A 22,223-nucleotide genomic window follows, 5' to 3' on the forward strand; every position below is an offset into this window, starting at 1 on the left:
TAGGTCATTGAAAATAAGAAATAAGGAGGCAAATTGAAGAAACCTCTCTCAAAGTGATGGATAAAAGTACCAACATATGTTTTAGGATGCTACTTCAACACACATATAAAAGCAGACAAACCCTGTCGTATCATACCATACAAACAATTTTAATTGTGTAGTTACAGTCAATAACCACTCCTAGTCAGAACATTTTTGCTTAAAGAAAATTGTGATACACTTATAAAAACAGCCAGCTGTAACAAAATAACTGGTGTTTTCATAGCAATAAACTCATAAAAAAGAAATGCACCTTTATACAGAAAATTTATACAGCTGTAGCTTTAAAATTGATTGTAAACCAAAGGAAGACACATTGCAAACATCAATTATTTTCACATTAATTGCATAAGTTTCTAAGGTGATCTATTAGTTTTATTTACCTAAGCTTATTTGCATGATAGTAAAAATTGCATACAACAATAAGAGTGAAGCTTATAGTATGAATTGCTTGGATAACATAGAGCACTTTTTATAGGCAACTGTGTAAAGCACATTTTCTCTATTTAAAACTTTTAAGACACTTTGTTTTACTGCCCATCAAAATACATTTATAAATAGAAAAAAAAATCAGTATGATAACAAGAGAAGCAATATTACATTTAACGGAAACTTCTAAAAATTAATTACAACATGATGCTGTAGGATCTACAAATAAATAATGGGGATAAAACAGTGTTTCACATTTTGTTTTCAAAAAATCATGTAACAATGAGAATGAGAATGAAAAAGATACAGTGACCTCTTATTTCTGAAAAGAAAACAAATCTGAGTTACGGCAGTGCCATATAATACAAGGCATTTGTTGGCATATGTTAACTTTAAACTGCATCCCACAGTCTATAGTTCTTTTGTAACATACAATAGAGCAAGAGTAACAAACTCTTCTTCTTCTTCTTTTTCTTCTTCTATTATTTAAATAAATGTGAGCTTTCAAAGATCAAGTGTGGAGTGTTAACAGTAATAATTGGAAAATAAACCAAAACCAAAACAATAAATCACAAAAGTAATGCTTGTCTGAAAGCTCTAGAATAATAATAATAATAAAAAACAACCCACAGATATCATGCTTATTGGATACATCTTGGTGTACCCAGTGAACACAAATTAATATGAAACAATCCTCAATGCTTCATCTGCAGCTCTGAAGCAAATTGTAAAATATCTAGTGCAGTCTGCATTATCCTTTTTCAACTTTTGTGCAAGTTTTGGAAGATTCATTGGCCAAACAATGAATAGAGGTTGCTGACAGAACACAGGATGGAATTTTCATTTCATTAGTAAATAGCAGTGACACTGTTGAATAAATACTTTTTCAATCAGTCTTTCAACTCATTATTAATGTCAGTGTTCCCTTCTACAGATAACTCTTCTTCTAATTTAACTGAAAAAAGTGTGTTCGTATTTTTGTCTTGTGCAGCCTCTTCCAAATCCTTAAGCAGCTCTTCTTCCTTATATTCTGCAACATCCACCTCCAAGCCTGAGTTGTCTTTCAGCTTTCCATGGTGCTTGACATAATATCGCTGGTTCTGAAAGAATTTGATGATGGTGTATTTGGGAAGATCAAGTTGAGCTGAAAGAGTCTGGATTGCTTCTTCATCTGGATATAGGCCAACATCTTGTATAAAACTCTGAAGGATGCCCAGGGCTTCCACGGAAATCTTTGTTCGTGGGCGGGTCTTCTGACGATTTTCATCCTCAGATTCAGCTGGTGATGCTACTGTTGGCTGCCTTGGGGGTAATCTGGGGCCTGGTGGTGGTGGCTGTTGCTGTTGCTGCTGCTGTTGTTGTTGTTGCTGCTGCTGTTGCTGCTGCTGCTGCTGTTGTTGCTGCTGCTGGTAGACAAAGAAAACCACACTGACTTTTTTGTTCAATACAAGAAACAAGAAATATTGGTTTCTTTAAAAACATTTAAAGTAATTATTTTTACCCATACTGAGCCAGGGTTTCCATATCCCCCCTACATCTCATTCTTTCTCCCTCACTTTCCCATACAGATTCTCCAACTCTTGTCTTTTAACTATGGTTAGCACTACATGTATACATTTGATTCTAACCATAGCCACAGGTTTGCAAATCCAGTTCCAACTTTTGTTTCCTGCAAACCGTGGTTAATTTAAGATCAGTTCACATGTAATGCTAGCCGCTTGTGGCACAAATCCTTATGGGAAAATGAGATATAAATTGAATGTCAATAACAGTTACGGTGGGCTCAGTTCACCAATCCAGCTGGGAGAAATGGCACAAGTCCTTCCCCTTCATAGTTTCCAATTTGAACCAGACTTTATGTCTGAGTTGCTGATTGTATGAAGGTCCGGATTGTGTGATTAACTCCTCTTTGAAAAGTTGGTGAGGAGTCTGCAAATTTGGCCTCTGGGCTGTGTTGTCGCAGGAAAGTTCATGCCTTTTCTCTACCATATTTTTGTACTGCCAACTAATGTGTGCAGTTGGGCAGCATTAGCTATGAAAAGGGAAGGAAGGGGAATACTTGCAGAAGAGGTAGGAAGCAGCAGCAGGTGCTGCTGCTGCTACATGCAAGAGATCATATCAGATATCTTAAATATGGTTGTTTCCATGCATTACGTGAGTCATGGGTTACTGCTGGGTACATCAAATAATCATAAACTGAATTTTAATACAGTAGTGCCTCGCAAGACGAAAAGAATCCCTTCCACGATTCTCTTCATCTAGCGGTTTTTTCGTCTTGCGAAGCAAGCCCATTGACGGCTTAGCGGATTAGCGCTATTAGCGGTTTAGCGGCTTTTAGCGGCTTTTAGCGGCTTATCGGATAAGCGGCTTAGCGGCTTAGAAAAAGGGGAAAAAAGGGGAAAAAACCCACAGGAACTCGCAAGACATTTTCGTTTTGCGAAGCAAGCCCATAGGAAATTCATTTTGCGAAGCACCTCGAAAACGGAAAACTCTTTCGTCTAGCGAGTTTTCCGACTTGCGAGGCATTTGTCTTGTGGGGCACCACTGTATATAAGCAGCATACTTTTGGAAATGTACGTAAGATAAAAAAAAAAATGGGGGGAAGACATATGGTATAGCCAAATGTTAACTACTCTGAACAGTATTATCATAAAACACATCTTCAGAAAGGAGACGTAAAGCCACGTGGTGTACAATATTAGAATAACTGCCATCTATATCCTCCCCCCCCACTATCTCCTTTTAGAAGTTGCATATAAACATCTTCACTTAAACTAAGAGCAAATTCAATTCTCCCAGTTCTCATTTTTATTTAGCCAAAATAGAATTAATCAAGAAGAGGAGGGAGAAATCAGCATTTTTGGGAGAAGCCTGAATTTTGTAGAATTACAAAAATTGTGGGGAGGGAAGGCAATCACGCCTCCATAAACCGCCCAATGAGGACTGAGGAATGGCATTGTATGACTGGTTGCCTGGATCACTGAACAAGAACACCCTATAGTGTAAAGTTTTACTGGAAGTCCTGCTTGTACTTACCTATCAATAGTGTTTTTGAATTATTACTTAGGTACTGCTAATGGCAAAGTGAAAAGGTTCAGAATTTTTTTAAGGAGATACTATGACGAGAGTATCTAAGTTTTTAAAAAACCCAGTGACTAGATTGTTATTAATTCCAAAAAAATAAAGCCAGAATTACATGAGACAAGCTTGAAATCCTAAGCATCAGATGAAACATCAGTGGAACTTAAACAAGTGTAAAGAAGGCTGTGAAACCTGTGCAAATATAAAGGCAGGGTCATGTTTTGTGCATGAGGATGTCATTCTATACCAGCATACTTGGGTGCAATGAGGTTATGTAAGCAATTTTCAGGCCTTTGAATACATTTGTTTAAATGCTGTGCCCAAATTTCACAAGGTCACAAAGATGCTGCATATGTATGAATGCACTCTTTTAAAAAGGCCACATATTTTCCATACATAGCAACTAAAGTTGGGAATATGGCACATCTAATATTGCACGTATGGAGGTAGAGTCTTATGTACATCTACAACTTTGTTGGCTACTGCTCACATGCAGCCCAACCTTAACTATGCTTAAAGGTAAGGTAAAGGTACCCCTGCCCGTACGGGCCAGTCGTGTCCGACTTTAGGGTTGCGTTCTCATCTCGCTCTAGAGGCCATGAGCCGCCGCAGTCCGAAGACACTTCCGGGTCACGTGGCCAGCGTGATGAAGCTGCAGCTGGCGAGCCAGCACCAGCGCAGCACACGGAAACGCTGTTTACCTTCCCGCTATAAAGCGGTGCCTATTTATCTACTTGCACTTAAGAGTGCTTTTGAACTGCTAGGTGGGCAGGAGCTGGGACTGAATGACGGGAGCTCACCCCGCCACGGGGATTCAAACTGCCGACCATACGATCGGCAAGTCCTAGGCACTGAGGTTTTACCCACAGCGCCACCCGTGTCTAAGTAACTATGCTTACTTAGCCTAAATCCTGCTAATTTCCATAGGATTAGTAAGATCCATTTTACTAAGAATGCTCAGGACTATGAGCATTTGTATAAAAGGTGAAACCATGTCCAAAACTAAGGATGTATGTGGTTGCATAAGCTTTTCCCTTTATTTTTGTATTAAAATGCATTAACAAGTGATAAGTGTATGAAAACTGGAAATTTTCAAGCAAGTACAGTAATGTTTTTTTTTAGCACAGACCTTTCTCTCCCTCGCTTTGCTAAATCAAACATTAAGTTTCTCAGCTTTCATCATTTCAAGCAGCCAATATTCCATTGTTCAGTTTGTTTTATCTTTAATAACACAGGTGTGCTTTTTTGGCTTTGTAAATAGTTCCATAGTAATAATATGAACGATTCAGAGTCTTGAGTGCAGTCAGGGGACAGGGGGCTATCTATTCTTGGAAAAGAAGGGGAAAAGTGAAAGGCTGACCCCCAAGTCTGTCTTTAGTACAAGAGACTTGTACCACCCCCGCCCTTCAAAATTGATTACCAGGGCAGCTTATAATAAAGTTAAGCCTCATCCATTCCCAGAGAGGCAGCATTTCCTGTTCTGTATTTATATGGAAGGAATCTGTTGGTTCAAGTCCTGAAACCCCTCCATAACTGTCCCTGACACATTAAACTCGTGCCAGCTCACCTGGGGAGCAGCACCCAGCCAAGGTCCAGTGGTCAGCAGGCCAGGTAAGAAAGCGCCTCTATGCTCTCCTTTCCCAAGGTTGGTGGGAGAGGGGCTCTGAAGGAAAAACAAACAAACATTGACTCATCCCAATTTTCAAACGGGGGGCAAGTGGGATGAAGAATTTGGGGCTGGAACTCCTCCCACAATTTTCACTTAAATGAAACATTGTCAATTGCATCAACTGGACTTTTATTTCAACATTATGGCACCTGGTATATTTACGTCCTCCACATTTATAAATTACTGCCACAAGTAAGAGGTATGCATGCACACCAGTTTTTTTTTTAAAGCATCGCTATCTGCAGCTCCTGCAATTGTGGGTGCAAGAGCTACTGAAAAGAAGAAGAAAATGCCTGAAGTACATGCATATTACTTTGTGAATATCCAGTTTTGGCAACTCTTGAACCTTCCCAGCTCGTTTTTTAAAAAGAAGTTTAAAAATTTGGAACTAACGTGGAGGAACTGCTGATCAGGAAACCCTAAAATTAATTCTAGTGCACTATGTACACATGCTTCTGTATTGCACAAAAAGTCAAGCATTCAACTAAAGGTGAACAATGGCAGATTTTAATTCTGAAATAATCTTATTCATACTAAAACTCTTCTATTTAATAAAGCAGAAATAGAAGGAACTGTTTCTTTTTCAAGATAAACTAGGTTTTGTTGTTGTTGTTCTTCTTCTTCTTCTTAACACTGAATAGGCAAAGGTAAACCAACCTGAATCTGCTCTGCTGGAACATGGATAATGTGGGAAGGCCTGTCGCCATGGTGATGAACTGCATTGCTTTCTTGTTCATAAATGGCATCTCTTTCAGGCTGAGGAAGACTGAGGAATCTCCGAATCATTGACAGATTCTCCCACAGGGTTCTATTCTCAGGTGAAGGATCTTCTTTCCAGCGCAGGAGTTCACAGAGCCATCCCTTGAGATAATATCAAAATTTTAGACCACTTAAACAAGAAAGCATGACCATACAAACGCTTTCCTTGGAAGGAAACCGGATGAATGCAGGCATATCTTACACCTTGGGAGTGGCCTTATATAACTTCATAATCTGGTAAAAACAACAACAGTCAGTCATTTTGTTGTACGAAACTATCAAGAAAGCCAACTTTTGAAATAATAACCTAGCTTCTATTAAACAGATCCCTTTAAACCCCCCCCCCCAAAAAAAAAACCACACACCCCACCACACAAAGCAGCAATGCATCATATATTTCAAATATATGAGAGAGGATTCTCAGTCCACTATTGTGTCTCTGCAGTTGATTTTCCTTTATGTAAGCCCATATTCATCTGAGGGCATAAAAAGAGCATTTTAGTAGCTTGCACGTTAGGTGTTATTTTCACTATTTTTTTTAAAAAAGGGAATCCTAGTGATATTTTTCTTACTTCGAATAAGAGAGAGCTTCATTCATCTATTTTGACTATATAAAGCTGGCTCACATAAATCTTACGATGAGGAAGTTTTCTAATGTCCTTTTGAAAGAGAACAATCCTTTGAAAAGACATCATTGAGCAAGATAGCCTCATTCTTGCTCATGTGCTCAGGTAGTTCTGCAGACAGAACTGAAACCTGTTGACAAATCTTTTACCCAATTCAGAGTCTTCTGGTTTCAAAATTAAACTCACAATTTTATGTATGATATGAAAAAGACCACACTCTTCTCCATATCACAGCACATGCAAACTGTCTATAAAAGCACCTGCTCTAACCCAGGCATGTTCTAGGGAAAAGCAGGCTTGAAAGTATGCCAAAAGATTGTCCCAGGAGAACTGTAGCAAATGCTAATTTGCTTCTAAAATAGATGCACAGATTTTCCCCCCCTTAACGGTTTAGCAATTGCCTACATGCCATCTTAAATGATATCTGTGGCATTATTTGAATTTTTTTTATTATTGGTTTTAAAGAACAGGACAAAGGAAACTAGTATTTAGTTTGCACTGTATGAATACAGGGAAACAAACAAAAATAGTACAAAATTGGTAATTCCCTTTCAGATTTAACTCTGAATGCTTTAACTATGCAATCCATACCATTTATTCAAGGAGGGAGAAATAAATTATTATTGTTAAATTATTACATTTTATGTTCAAGTAATCTATGGCAGCATACAATATAAGAAATTAGGCTACAACATTATAGTATCATGAATATCAAAGCAACCCATAAAACACATCAAATTAAAATATAGCAAACCAACAGTAAAATAACTGAAAACCTTGATGGTATAAAATGCTTTTCAGGATCCATTTGAAATAACAGCAGAATAGGACCAAACACAGGTCTTGGAGGTAGAAGTCCCCAAAGTTGTGGGGTGATTTAGCCTGCCTCTGGTACCAACTGACCTGAACTTTTTTAGTGGTAGACCAGAGAACAGGGCCTCTGAGGCTGATCTTAGGGACTCATTGGTTCATATGGGTATAGATGGTGCTTCAAATAATATGGTCTCAAACTGATATGGGTTCTAAAGGTTAATACAAACACTATGTATAATGTAAGCAGATCATCTACCAGCTATTAGGTAAAGGTAAAGTAAGGTAAAGGGCCCCTGGACAGTTAATCATCCATTACCATTCCGGTAGCAGCATTTTGTGACAGTTGACATTTCTGAAAATGTAGAAGGCATTACTGTAGCCTGGATGAACTGACACCAGAACCACATTTCCCCATTAGGGCTGCAATGTTATTGGTTTTTAGCAATGAACAGGTCATAACTTGAATACAACCTATACAGTGGTACCTCTAGTTGCAGACACAATCCGTTCCAGGGTGCTGATCACACGCCGAAAAGTCCGCAACTAGAGTGGTGCTTCTGTGCAAGTGCAAAGTGCGCAGAACGCTTCTGCACACACAAAACCCAGAAGTATACACTTCTGGGTTTGCCGCGTTTGCAAGCCGAAAAGATGCAACATGAACCTAACGCAACACGAGGTATGACTGTACAATAAGGCTTTTGACATGGGGGTGTTGGTATGGCTGCCAGTATCAGCCATACGTCCCACCAAAGGTGTCAGTAAATATCCCTTCAAAATCAACACTACATGAGAGACAGTTTGCTATTTCTGATCTGTTCTAGTTGCATTGGCTCAGCCACTCCCACACTGAACCCTCTCTGATGCAGGTCTGGACACCCTCCCTCCTGCTCCTAGTAGAAGAGAGGGGCAAAGAACTTTTCTTTGAGACAATGACTGAAATGGCTGGTATAGGTTCCTGTTTCCTCGCTAAGGGCAGTGCTTTTTTCCTAAAACAAAAATGTTTATGGGTACTCTCATTTTTAAACAAATTTTCCATTTTTTCCAATATTGCTTCGTAAGATATAACATAATCCCAAAATTTCCCCATTCCCCCTGGACTTCCCTCAACCTCCTTCTCTGGTTTATTTAAAATAGTATCAGTTCCTGCATACAGTGGAGTCTCCGGATACGAACTTAATTCGTTCTGGGGGTCTGTTCACACCCCGAAAATTATGTAAATAGAGGTGCGCTTCTGCGCATGTGCGCAGTGCGATTGAACACTTCTACGCATGCACGTACGGTGAAACCCAGAAGTATACACTTCCAGGTTTGCCGTGGCCATAACCCAAAGATTCCATATCCAGAGGGATATGTAAGTAGAGGTACAACTGTATCCCCTTTTCAGTCCCTTTTATGTTTTATCTTTTAAATTACGGTATATAATTTTTGTCAATTGTAAATGGTTATTCAAAACCTGTTAGTGAGTCTAGTTCTTTGCACTGATTTTTTATATAAGCTGAAAATGGTTCCCAGTCTTTCTTAAAAGATTTTTTGTTCTTGTTTCAAAGTATTTCAGTTAGGTTTGCCATTTCGGCATATTCCATAAGTTTTTCTTGCCATTCTTCCTTGGTTGGTATCTTATCGCTTTTCCATCTTTGTGCATCCTCACCACAGTTGTAGCATACATAAAGAGTCAGGTTACTCTCATTTTGACTCAAGAAAATCACCATTTCATAGTTCAAATTGGGGAAAATACAGTACATGGGCATCTGGGTTAGCAACGGAACTGACAATTCACCGTGCTAGAGAAGAAACTAAAAACCCACAAAATGTTTAGGGGTATGCGTACCCCTGTGTCCCCCCAGAAAAAAAGCACTGGGTAAGGGCATGACCACACCATTTCCTGCTCTCTTTGATGTGGTGGCCATTTTGTGTTATGCCACCACCACCCCTGCAATTTTTGACTGGTCTCTATGACTCTCTCTCAAAATTCCCAACATGCCCACTGGAGAATTTTTCTCTTTGAACCATTCTACCATTTCTTCAGAAAGCAAGTTGTGGATTTCACAATCTGGTGAAAATCCAGCATGCAACTTCTACTGAAATCAATGGGATTTAATAACTTTTCTGTACCATATGTGCTACAATCCTTAAAATAGGCCAGCCAAAGAACAGTGAAAGAGGATTGCTCTTCAACATACAAATAACAGATTCTAGAGTTGTCATGTCTTGATTTCAAAAATATTGACTGGATTGAGATGAGAGCTAGAGCAGGTCAGAGGTGGGTCCAGGTCAGCAACCCAAAACTTTTGTTTCTGAAGTTTATTGGCTCTACAGATCCACATACTGGTTACCTACGTGAATGGATGGTCTCCTCCCTGCACAGAGAAACCAAGCAGCTCAGAGTAAAAGCTTTCTACCTGACATGTTAGATCTCCAAGGATAGGGAGGTTTGTGTGGAGGATGTGTGAAGGGGGCTATGTGCCAGATAAAATGCAGCTTTACTGCTTAGACTAGTGAAATAAAAGATGGTGCAAATTTAACATGCATTCAATATTATGAATGGATTCTCCCGAGCTATTTCAAATCATCATTTGATTTCAGTAAAGGCATAATGGACAAGTAAGACAATATTCAATAAAGACATAAGACAGTAATCTCTTTGCTCCCTTAAAATATCTGGTACTTTTGTATCATGAGATACATAACATAAGTATATATTTACCAAAATCCAAACAGCTACTCTGTACCTACCAGACAAATCCCCTATTAGCTCCCTGTCTCTAACATACAAGTTGCCTGGGTGCCAGAGCACTAATAATTTACGTGGCTTATATGCTGTATGGGGTAAGAAAAAGGAGATGTGTAAGGATCACCTGTTGCTCACAATACACCTTGGCACACTAACATTTGACTAACATACAGAAACAGCTATTGAATCCACACTCTATTGTATGGCTAGCCAATGTGGTACCCTTCAGATGTTGCTGGAGTAAAAACCCCATAATCTCTCATCAATTTTGTTCTCTAAATCTTGATACCACTTTAGAAGATGGTTGGTGGGAAGCCATTGTTTTTTCTTTACAGTTATCAAAAATATTTCCTTAAAAAATCTTGGTTGGGGTGCGCTTAACAAGTAATTCCAGAAGGAAGGAAGGAAGAGAAAAAACATTGACTCATTTAGCAAGTATTTTGCTCTTGTTGTCACTTCTGTGTTTTAAGTGCAGACATATCTTTATTAATTACCCATGACTAATAAAACATTTCCAGTAGTTTGCTATTAACCTTTGCCCTGAAATAATACTTCTAATTCCTCACCCCCAAACAGTGTGATGAATTGCAAGTATAAATGCAACTCTCTTAGCTTTTTAAGGGTAGTCCACTAATTTTGAAAGATTAAAATCACCCATTTTTTAAATAAAATTTAAAACTGAAGCCAAAACTTTAAAAAGCTTCTTGTCTCATGTTTGATCTTAAAATATGAAAAATATATGTATCGCCTCACCTGCTTATTTTTTTAAATAACACTGAGATTTCTTGAAATGCTACTAGTAATATATGGTAGGAGGGGACAGCATCATTTAAAAACAAAAATAACATATTTTTAAATTACTAAACATATGTCAACAGGACTATGCCTTTGTTATCTACCATTTTTATTCCAGTATTTTCAGAGTACCCCATCACTATCCCTACCCTGAAGACTTCAGAGGAGAAACCTCTCTCAGATGGAATGGCCATGTCAAGCAGTAATTAGCATTTGTCGTTGAATAAAACCACAAATTGGTTCAAACGCTGCATATAACAAAACTGAAAATGGAAAAGACATAATGCTTAATGTTCTGGGGGGTGAGAATTGGGTGCTTTAAAAATCTACTACTGCATTTCTTTTTTTCATTTGGAAAAACTGGGCTGAATTCTGTGGGTTATACAAGGAAAAACTCCATTGCAAATTATTGTCTCGGGACTTGCAAAAGCTTAGCCAAGAGTAGAAACAGTCCCTTGCACTGTGATGCTTAACACTCCCCCATTTTGCCCAGGCTTTCTTGCTGCTTTCTGCTGACTTGAAAACTTTTGCCTTCCACCAAGCTTTTGTTTTATATGGCGAACGCTATTTAGGGCTTTTATCTTCCATGCCCATTTTAATTTTTATATTGGTTTGTTTTCTATTGCTGCTTTATTATGGGAACGTTGTGTTGCTGTTGTTTTAAGTGGCTCTCTGTGGTGTGAATGCGGTAGAAGGGCGGGCGATAAGTTTCTAAATAATATATATGCCTTTACACATCAAATATTACACATTCAATTTTTTTAAGAAAGGGAAAATCTGTCTATTAAAAGGGAGCACACCACCACATATGGAAGTCTGCCCTTAGGCTTTGTACATATTTTGAAAAAAGGAGTAGAACCTAAAATGACAGTAGGAACATCCTACACTTCTGTGCAGCATATTTGCCAGCCAGGCAGCATTACACTGCATATAAAGAAGGAAGAAGGCAAAATATAAACATTAGTCACATGTAAATATGTTAGATGAACTTTCAGGATGTTACTACTTTTCAAACTGAGAAAGTTTAATTTGACACCTTCTGTTGTAAAGCCTTTGTTTCTATTCAGAATCACGCCTTTAGCTGCTATCAATCAGTACACTTTCTCCCTATTACTTAAGATAACTGGCATGGGCCCTGGGATAAGCTGAAAATGCCATGCAGATGAATTCTGAGATAATATGTTCAAACCTGTTATATACAACACAAATCCTGTAAAGTTATGTATTGTAAACCTACATTTATTGAGAAGTCAAGTTTTAAATCCATCTGCCACAAAGGAAATACTGCTATGCACTTTATAGCAGCTGAGTGACATATGCAAGTCTTGCTATAGTAAGCAAGAAAACGGTGAAAAATGGGTAGTTAAGGGTTTTTTGGGGGCGGGGCGGGGGTGTTACATTTTCTTTGGCATTTTCTTACAAAAACTTTTAAAATGAAAGGAATGCACTACAAAAATTATTTCCTGGATATAAAAACCCAGTGCTTAGAATATTATATAAATCAAATGTATGTATGAGCATCTCAAAGAATTTATTTATCTTTTTTTGTTATAGTTTAAGATATAGCATTGCTACATTTTAGGCCTCAAAAGGCTTAATCGAGTCTGAATACCAACACCTTGGTTTCCAAAAGGACCACCAAATTTCTTATTTGTCAAATGAGCAATTACATACGGTACAGGTCTAGTGAATACAAAGAAGATTTTTTACTGCAAAGTAATTCTATATGCTATAGTAAAGGGAAAGAACTTTTGAGTGTAACAACCATCCTAGTGAAGTCAAGGGCAAAACTACCATTTGTCCTGATTCAGCAAAGGAAAACTGCATGTGTACCATTTGTTAGACCACAAATGTGACTGTTAATCAGACACTCATTTGAAAAAGCATGCCTACCCGCATTCTGATGGATCTAGCCACCAGAAAATAGCTTTTTGAAGTGCAATGTGAATGCCTAACACCTTTAATTATAAAGCTCTCTTTGCTTTGGTCTGTAGCCCTATTTTTAACCATTTAAACTTTTTTTCTCTGAACGATTTAGGTAACATTTCTGAGTTTTAAGATCCATGCACAAATTCATGTTGCCTAATCTTAATATTCAGAGCGTTGTTTTTTCCTTTCCAAAATTATATATGCAGGAGTATTGTGTTACAATCTCTGGGGTAGAGTATCATAAAAATATACAGTATTAAACGAAATCAGTCTAAATAAGAAGGCTATTTGATACAAACGTTTTAGTGAAAAGCATGAATTACATTTCATATGCAGTATGAACAGGGTTTAAGTACATAATCCATTAAACAGTAGTTCTGAGTAAAAAAGGAATTCAGTCTTGTTGTAGACTAAACTGCGGCACGCATTTTGAATGAGCTCATTGTCAACAACAACTAACTGTAAAGCTAGCAATTTATCATTCAGCAAATAATTTTCTAGTTTTATAAAGAATCAGTAAGTGTTCCTTATGCTAATGAAGACAGTTTTTAATCTGCCCACAAACATGCTAATAGAGGGTAATTTTTCCCATTTACAAAGCTGAAGGCATTCAAACATAATTTTATAGCAATGTTCCACAAACTGGATAAAACGGACTTTTGAAACAATCTAAGCGACCTAATTCATCACCTTTAACATAAGACTAAAATGAGAGAAGGCAAATTCGAAATACAAGTAATTCCTCTCAAAAAACAACAACATTTAAGTCTCATTGCATATCGTCTGGATGATTGCACTAATATAAATGGAAAGCAACCATGTATTTCAGGAAAGTTAAAGTCAATACTGTGTGCTATCTTGGGCTTAGACCTGCAAGCCCTGCATAGTGCAGGAAGGTTGCTTTTGGAAAAAAGAAAGTAAGTCATATTACTTAGAACAATGAGATACATAATGGTGGCAAAAGATTACTGAAAGCATTTTAAATTATTTACTAGGTTAAAAGGGTGAAATGGTACTTTAAATACATCAAATTTCACATCATCTGGGCCATTTTTTGGTGGCAAAGTGGTATTGATCTTTCCAAATGCTTAAAATTAACTATTTCCAGAAGGTCATTATTTGATTAAAGGCATTAAAGTTGAGGGCAAGAAATGATGCACTCTGTCTTCTATCCCATTCAAATAATCATGTAATTTAATCAGAACTACCCCCCTCATGTCCAGTAATAAAAATGTTTGTCTTGATTCCCCCCCACCCTTTATCTAACATATTAACCCCTTTAAATGTTACAAAGTTCCTAAAACAATCTCTATAGCTAGAGGCTTCTCTATAATAGAATGAAAGAATACATGCCAGCAGAAATTGATACAAACACGTCTTCTTGTAATATTTAACTGTATTTTTTTAAGTGATCATTTTCCTGGCACAGCAGCTTCAAGTCTAACCAGAGTTGGCCTAGTGAAGTTAGCTCGTCATTAGAAGCAGCCATCACTTCTGCCACCACTCTGTTGCAGGTGGGCATTCCCTGCCTAGGGCAAAACAGCTGCAGCTCAACATTGTCCCTTGCTGGGAAACAGTGGTGTAGAAGCATGCATAGAAGGGAGCAAAACAATGGGCCCTCCATACCAACCCAATGTAAAGCCACACTGCTTCTCTCAGATCTTCTTTCTAGAACAGCAGCAAGGTTCCTGTCTCATCTTGCTGTCTCACCCTGCCGGAGGGGCATATCTCATTGATAGTACATCTGCTCTGCCTGCAGAAAGTCCCAGGTTCATCCCCCAACATCTTCAGGTAGGACTGTGAATATCACCTATGCTGTGCTACATGGACCAATGTCCTGACTTAGTATATAAGGCAGCTTCCTGCATTCCTATGGTCACCTGCTACTGCCTCCAAGACCAACAACTGCCAATGGGAAATGGATTTTCTGTGATTTTGTCATGAGTCTCCATTGTACATTTAAAAAAACAACAGCTTTAACCTCTGCATATTACATGGTTCATGAAAACAGAGAATGCATAGCATAGAACTCTTGCTGGATTGGTGTACACATGTAATAAATAATAATAACCCTAGATTTTAATTTGGACAGCAAGATTTCACATATTGAGACTGATATTAGGCCAGGGTATATAGTAACTTAAATCACAGAGTTAAGCATGCAAGGAAAGGGAAGATTTAAATCATTTATTTAAATCAAGGTTCCATTTGAAATGTTCATATCCCTGTATTAAGCAGGTATACAGTTTGATAAAGATACTGGTTTGCCTGCAAGTAAATCTTTATATGACTATATGACCCAGGAAAATAACCCAAAACTTTTGCAGTTTATGTGCCTTTTGTTCTGCATCACTGTATCTATCTAGACAGGGCCGTCTTAAGTATATCTGGTGCCGTGGTGCAAAGATCCCTCCAGTGCCCCTCCTTTCCCAGAGTTGCTGACCTTTTTACGGCGCTGCCAGCAGCTTTGCGGGGCTGGAGGAGGCGGACAGTGGCTGGAGGGCGGCTCCTCCGGAGTGGAAGAGGCAGATGCTCTGGGCATGGCGCCGCTTCAGCGAGGGCGGCAAGCTGGCGCCGGAGGTGCCGCACCCAGCCTCCGCCTTTTCCCTCGCTGTATGAATTCAAAGTTACACTTATCTGAAGGCTAAAGCTACAAGCCTTTGCACACAGATTTTGAAGGCCACTGAACAAAGTTAGACTTGCTTCTCCAGACTCAAAGTATTCAAAAATGATAGTTACAGGGCCAAACAGTTTCTCTATGAGATTCAAAGAAAATGTCTGTGTTGTCTGGTTGGTAGTGTCCCAATTGTCCTATGCAATTAAGATCAGCAGGTGAGACCCACTTTGTTATCCTGCATCCAAGGAATAACTGTTATGCAGCAACCAGGAAGGGGCTTATTCCCACTTATGCAATGTCTGCTACCCCCCACGCCCCCAGCAATATGTGACTGATGCAAATTCTGACGAATTTTTGGTGCCAGCTGAACTCTCCTATTCCAGCAGGCTTTTAAGGGGGCTTAATCACCTTGCCTTGGGTTTTTGACCACTACTGCTGTTATTTGATTTAGTGTGGATTTCATCTGATCTTAGCTATAAGCCTTGTTTCTGGTTTTAAATTTTTACTGTACTTCACCCTCCAATCACATTGTGATGAGCAGCAGAGTAAAAATACTTTCAAATGAATGGATACACACAATTTGAGACTGGAAAGCTTCAGAGAGCTTAGGTAGTTGATAGTTATAAAATAGGAAATCACCCAAATATGCTCAGTGAATGGCCACAGTTAGATACATCACAGTTCCTGGGACCTATTTTTCTGTGATCTTGCTGGACCCTGGATCCAGTAAGCAATATACTACGTGATTTACTGTGACATTTAGCCTTGGAAGTCAGATATTCTCCCCCATAGCTGTTCTGCATAGAAAAGAAGACTTTAACTTGGTGGGTTTGATATATAGCCATGGTTCAGTTTTAAGGGATAATAATACCATCTTCCAATGTTGATCCTAAATATACAGTACAAGGGTAGAAAGTATATAGGAAAAAAAGTTGCTGCACCAGTTCCCCAAGGTCCCTGTGCACATTGGGTATGCCTGCTTCTCTCACTCTGTGCAGAATAGAGTAGGAGACCATGGATACATGCGCAGTCAGCCTCGCCCTACCTTTCCTATCATTCGCGCATTTAGACTTAGAAGCCTACCCAAGATTGGCAATTCTTTTTTGCCGTGCAAAGAAGATAAGCTAGTTCCACTAAATGCACTCAGAAGTTCCCTGTCCTCACAATACGCGATTCCTAGCAACTGGTATACTGAGGCATACTGCACCCAACAGCGGAGACAGAAGATAGCTATCATCTGCAGGACTCCCAATAAGCCACGCAAGGTCAGGAGAATCTGTGCAGCGGCATCCCATGCCGTGTGAGGAGCTGCTACCTAAAAGGAAAAACCAGCAACCCTCCCACAACTGTACTGAAGTATTTTGCACCAGCCTCTTTTGACCCTGACTGCAACGGAAATATATATTGAAGCAGCCCTTGGCTTGTCTATCCACTTCTATCTACTCCTGTTAGAAGCAATTCCAAGTTTTTGGAAAGTCAACTTTCCAGCCCTTCACCCAGAGATCCTTTTGAAACAAAACAAAACTGGAGGCTAACCCTGAATGAAATAACTTTGCTTAGGAAAATGTTGCTTAGGATTCACAAAGCAATCATATTTCTGCACTGCTTTTTCTACAGCCAGAGATAAAAATAAAAATAAAAATCTTGGGATTCCAAGCACAATGTGTCCAAAAATACTTTGTGACCAGGTGCAACCAACCAAGCAGCTGTTTTTGAGTCTGATTCAGCCAGCACGAGAAAGCTTCCTTTTTGTAGAACTTCTCCTATTAGATGCACCACAAGAATCCTAATTACTTGTTCTTTAGACTAAGGGTTTCCAAACTGTGGTCCATGCCTACCGTTATCTGTGAATTTGTGGTTGAAGATGGGAGATGGGCATGTATCACATTTAATTATTACTACTGGTTATTGATTTTTTTCTTGCTTCTTTTGTATTGTATTGAAATTTACTGTGATACACTAAAATTCATTATTTGAGAAATAAAAGAAGCACACAAATTCTATTAAGTATTATGCAGCATCTGGCACAGCACAGTGCAACTGCTACAACATACAACCCACCCTCTCCAAAAAAACAAACCACCATTAAGTGGTACGCCAAGACCCTCAGCAATTTTCAACTTGGCAAGAGTGGAGTTTAAGAACCACACTACTTTATCCAACTCAATCACTGAGATCATTCAGAGTGCGGTTAGTTGTTCCCATTTTAGGAACCTGACTGGATTCAATTAGAACTTAGGGTCACTGGTCCCTAATATATATCTATATAATTAAAATAAAAAAGAAACCCCAGGGTCCAGCTAACGTCACAAAATAGTGAGCAAGCTTTCCAGGTCCTTGGAACTCTTCTTCAGCAAAACAAAATGAAAGTGGGGAGCAGGAGGAGAGACAGTCTTCAGCAGGAGATTTAATTAGACTGAAGCATGCTAGGTGCAAAGAATTTAGGTTGTACCAAGTCATTATAGGACAGAGAAACAATGACTAAGAACATAAAAGCCACAGTAAAACTTGCGCATAGCTTTGTGTGATTGAAAGGCATTATATAATTTTTGCTTTTTGACTTATACTACCATGGGTTTCTTGGTGCGTCACACCAATAAATAAGGGGAGGGGGAAATGTTGAAATATAAATTCCTTATGTTATTCACCTATTATTCACTTGATGGTTTTTAAAGGCAGTTTTGAATACAGGACTAGTCTTGTCTGCACGCAATGCTTCCTGGGTATTTTCATACGTTATGGACAGAAAACATGAATCAGTCTCTCCAATATTTGTGAACTCCCTATAATACAAGTAGTTTAAGGGTGTGATTTGGAAATAAAAGATTTAGAAATACAGGACAAAAAAATGCACTTGACAAAATATATTAAAAAGCTGTAATTTGAAACATATTTCTAAAAGCTAATAATTAATTTTACTCCAACTTTGCTTTTTAAAGTCCTACTAGGCTTTAAAAAAAACAAGTCAAGCTTGAGATTTCTAGTTTTTGCTGTATTCCAATTATCTAAATTTGAGCTATTGTTTGTCTAAATTATCTATTCCCTTATATTAGATACCATTTTATTTGTGCAATCTCTCTTTTCCCTCTCATTTGCATACATTTGCAGCATTTGTTCCAGCTTGCTCTTTCCTGATTATAACTACACATACACAAAAATGTTGCAAGGCCAGCACAAATTAGGGAATTTGCAGATTTAAACCCCTACTTTTTTGTGCCTTTGTGGAGTAAAGAAAATTATAACTGCCCCTCAAGCATATATTTGCACTTGTGTATATATAGGTTTAAAAAACACAAACAGTAACAGCAAAAAGGACCTTAGCATCCTGCTTATTCTACGGGAACATCTGACTATTTCTCATGTCTTTATGCTTTGAGGCATTACAATTTTTCCAACCAATACTGCAAGGTTTATCTAACTGTATTGTGAGAGCTGGTGCACCATAGTGAATAAGCCATGACATGAATAATCAAGCCTACCTTCTGACCCTCACCTCTGTCATTAACTTACCAGGTGGCCTCAGGAAATGCAAGCCATTTGTTTAATATGGGAGATGATAACTTACTTTACAGGGCTGCTGTAAGGATTCCAGCTACAGTGGTACCTCAGGTTAAGTACTTAATTCATTCCGGAGGTCCATTCTTAACTTGAAACTGTTCTTAACCTGAAGCACCACTTTAGCTAATGGGGCCTCCTGCTGCTGCCGCGCCACCGCTGCACGATTTCTGTTATCACCCTGAAGCAAAGTTCTTAACCCGAGGTACTATTTCTGGGTTAGCGGAATCTGTAACCTGAAGCGTATGTAACCTGAAGCGTGTGTAACCCGAGGTACCACTGTACATGACGCACGTGAAGCACTTTGAACACTTGAAAGCACTTTACAAGTGCAAAGTATTAAGTATCTTGGTGTTAGGCCTTCAAAACGTTTCTGTAACAACTGCCCCTGCTTTTATCTGTTTGAGTCCCCCGAATTCTTGCTTTTATGCAGTTGTCGCACATCGCTAAGAGGTTTTTAAAATATTAAGCTGCTTATAAAGTTTTTTTTTATTATTTAAAGAAAACCCAAACCACAGTTGTGATTTATTTATTTTTTAAAAAACCCTGTTCTGCCTACGTTAGTTATATTGGTAACGCTAACAAAACTTAAAACAACGGGGTCTCTCCCTATCGGCCAACCAAAATCCTGAGAACTGCAAGGAAGGCTCTGGTCATTTGGTGGCGACACGGATAAGAGTGTTTCTTGGCTGCTTGGCTGGTACAGGTATCCCCTCATAGTGAGCTTTCTGACATTAACTGAAAGGATAGCGTCAGAGCTGCCTCTAGGTCCCAGCTCACAGAGGACCAACGCTAGGCTGTCGTTATGTACAAAAGTCTTTATTGAGGTTCAGTTTCCATTTCAAAGCCGCAGCGCGCAGCTCTACGTCTTAAAGCCTAGACCGGCGAAGTACCGTCTGAGTCTCCTCCCCTATGACACCAGTTTAAGATCCTAGCCCTGCTCCACCTTTTACGCTGCTCTCTCCTCCTCTGGGTCCTCCTGCCCGCTGGGGCATTGCCCTTTCTGGACTCTTCCGACGCTGAGTCGCTTAGCTCCTCCCCCTCCCTCCGGCGGGCTTTAGGACCCGGTTCCCAATCCTCATTCTCTGCTGTCCCGCGCTCCTGTACATTTGAACTTGCCTCTCGCGCCAACCCAGTGACCTTCCTCCTGACCGTTACACTACTTCTGTCACTGCTTCCCTCTTCCGGGATGCTGGCCGGATCTGACCTCCCCTCCGTTGTCTGACTCTCCGATGGAGGTGTGGTCAGCCCTGCCTTATCTTCTCTCCCTGGTGGGGAATGCACTGGCCCCGATCCTTGGGACTCTTCCCCCCCACTCTGCTCTGGTGGGGAAGCTGGTCCTGATTTCCAACTACTGCTCTGGGAGTCCCTGCTGCCCCCTTGCTCCTGGGGCGTTCCCCTTGGGAACCCCCTACCCCTGGCCACTGGCGCCCCCTTCTGTGAATCTTCCGATTCGCTGGAGAGGCTCATGGAATCCCTCGGTCCACTGTCCTCTTCTCCTACGCTCCCCTCGGATTCTTCCCCTTCGCTCTCCATCTCCTCTCTTCCCTGTGCCTCTGCTCCTGAACCCCTGACATAGATTTTTTTTCCTTCAGGCTGTTGGGAGTTCTGACTGCTGATTGAAATTCATCAGGTTTTAAATATTGTTCTGTGCTGTTTAATTGCATCAAATTATTTTATTTATTTACTGCATTTATATCCCACCTTTTCTGCATTTATATCCCACCTTTTCCCCACCAAGGAGCTCAAGGCAGTGTACGTACAAGGTCCTCCTTTCCTCAATTAATCCCACAACATACCTTGTAGGTCAGGGTAGGCTCAGAAGCAGTGATGGAAACAAGGTCACTCAGAGAGTTTCATGGATGAACGGCAATTCAAACCCTAGTCTGACACTCAAACTATTAAACCATTATGCCGTAAACTGTGTTGGGATACTATGGGATAAAGGGTAGTTTAAAAAGGAAACAAATATATATATATATATATATATATATATATATATATATATATATATTCCATTCTGATGGCAATGCCTCACACGTAGCAGCCTGATGCCCTGACTTGCAGGAGTGGCTTTTCAGGAAGTGTGGAAGAATATCACTGAATGGGGAAAGCTGAAAAGTCCCCATTTCTACTGATTTGAACAAATTTGATACATTTTGACAGAAAATGGGACTTGTTCCCAGTTTCTGTTTTTATCCTTTCTAATAGCCAATTGATATTTTGCCTTTTGTGGGTTTTCTTTTCCTTCTTTTTTGCATGCCACTAGTTAAACCCCCATCTGCTTAGTCCAAGTGGTCAAACCTCCAGATCTGTATTTATGCAACAAGAGATTCTTAGGTTTATGCCTTGAACAAAAGGACTGCAATGTGCAAACCTCTTTAAAGTCCACAAAAAAACTTTTGTTGGCATCAGCTCGGACTGCAAAGAATGCACAAAACTAAAGACCGAAGTGAAGTCAACCGCACAAAGGACCACTTTAACAAATCATATTCCTACTCGAATGCTTTGCATTTCAAGAGATGTAGATGCATTCCTACAGATGTTATTTATTTTTGAACACTGAAAGGATAACCAATGAATCTTGCTCAGACAGATTTTAAAAAACCAGGCATTTCATTACAAAGAAGTCATAATTTAAATATAATTCACATATTAGGACCAAAATGTTGGGTTTCCATAACCAGGATTTATTCTAGCCAAATTTCGTTTTTTAGGGGCAGAGGGATTTTTCTTTGGGCCTCAGAAATTATAGAGGTAGCTGATCATTTTGGACACTATTTAGATGACAAGGCTTTTGTGTGTGGAAGACCATCCCTGAAAAAGGCTAAATATGATAAGCTGTGATTTAAATAAACAAATTCATAGCTGTCAGCAAGAACAGATGGGAATTAATATAAAAGAAACTTACATGAATTGTCAGAAACAGAAGTAAACTTCAAAGATAAGGAATCTATTTTTCCCCAGCTACTGAAGGATAAAGAAATTGATGTTTTTGTTTCCTGAAGTATCATATTTAATCCATTAACCAGTCACATTGTCTTGCCATTATAATCTGCTACTGCACCCTGCTTCTGATGTGAAAAGCTGTCACAAGTGGCACAGAAGGCCCCTTTTTCTCTTTGTTGCTATCAAAAGCTATAGAATCGTACAAAGGAAGTATACTTTAAACACTGGTCC

At 39.2% G+C, this 22,223-nt stretch overlaps 1 protein-coding gene across 24 annotated transcripts in view; it reads right to left on the bottom strand.

The window, feature by feature from the left end:
• Window positions 1-128: 128 nt before the first annotated feature.
• Window positions 129-22,223, bottom strand: part of SATB1 (SATB homeobox 1) — a 121,968-nt gene continuing 99,873 nt past the window's right edge. For 10 of the 24 annotated variants that reach the window (XM_079947254.1, XM_079947250.1, XM_079947258.1 and 7 more), the window contains 3 exons: window positions 5,876-6,079; window positions 5,117-5,212; window positions 129-1,874 (listed from right to left, as the gene is read on the bottom strand). In XM_079947254.1, coding sequence (XP_079803380.1) covers window positions 1,359-1,874; window positions 5,117-5,212; window positions 5,876-6,079 — 816 coding nt within the window. In that variant the 3' untranslated portion in view covers window positions 129-1,358. The remainder of the gene's footprint in view (window positions 1,875-5,116; window positions 5,213-5,875; window positions 6,080-22,223) is intronic. The other 14 variants (XM_079947240.1, XM_079947252.1, XM_079947261.1 and 11 more) reach the window with 12 other exon arrangements.

Source organism: Podarcis cretensis, assembly GCF_951804945.1.
Source record: "Podarcis cretensis genome assembly, chromosome: 12".
Lineage (NCBI taxonomy): Eukaryota > Metazoa > Chordata > Lepidosauria > Squamata > Lacertidae > Podarcis > Podarcis cretensis.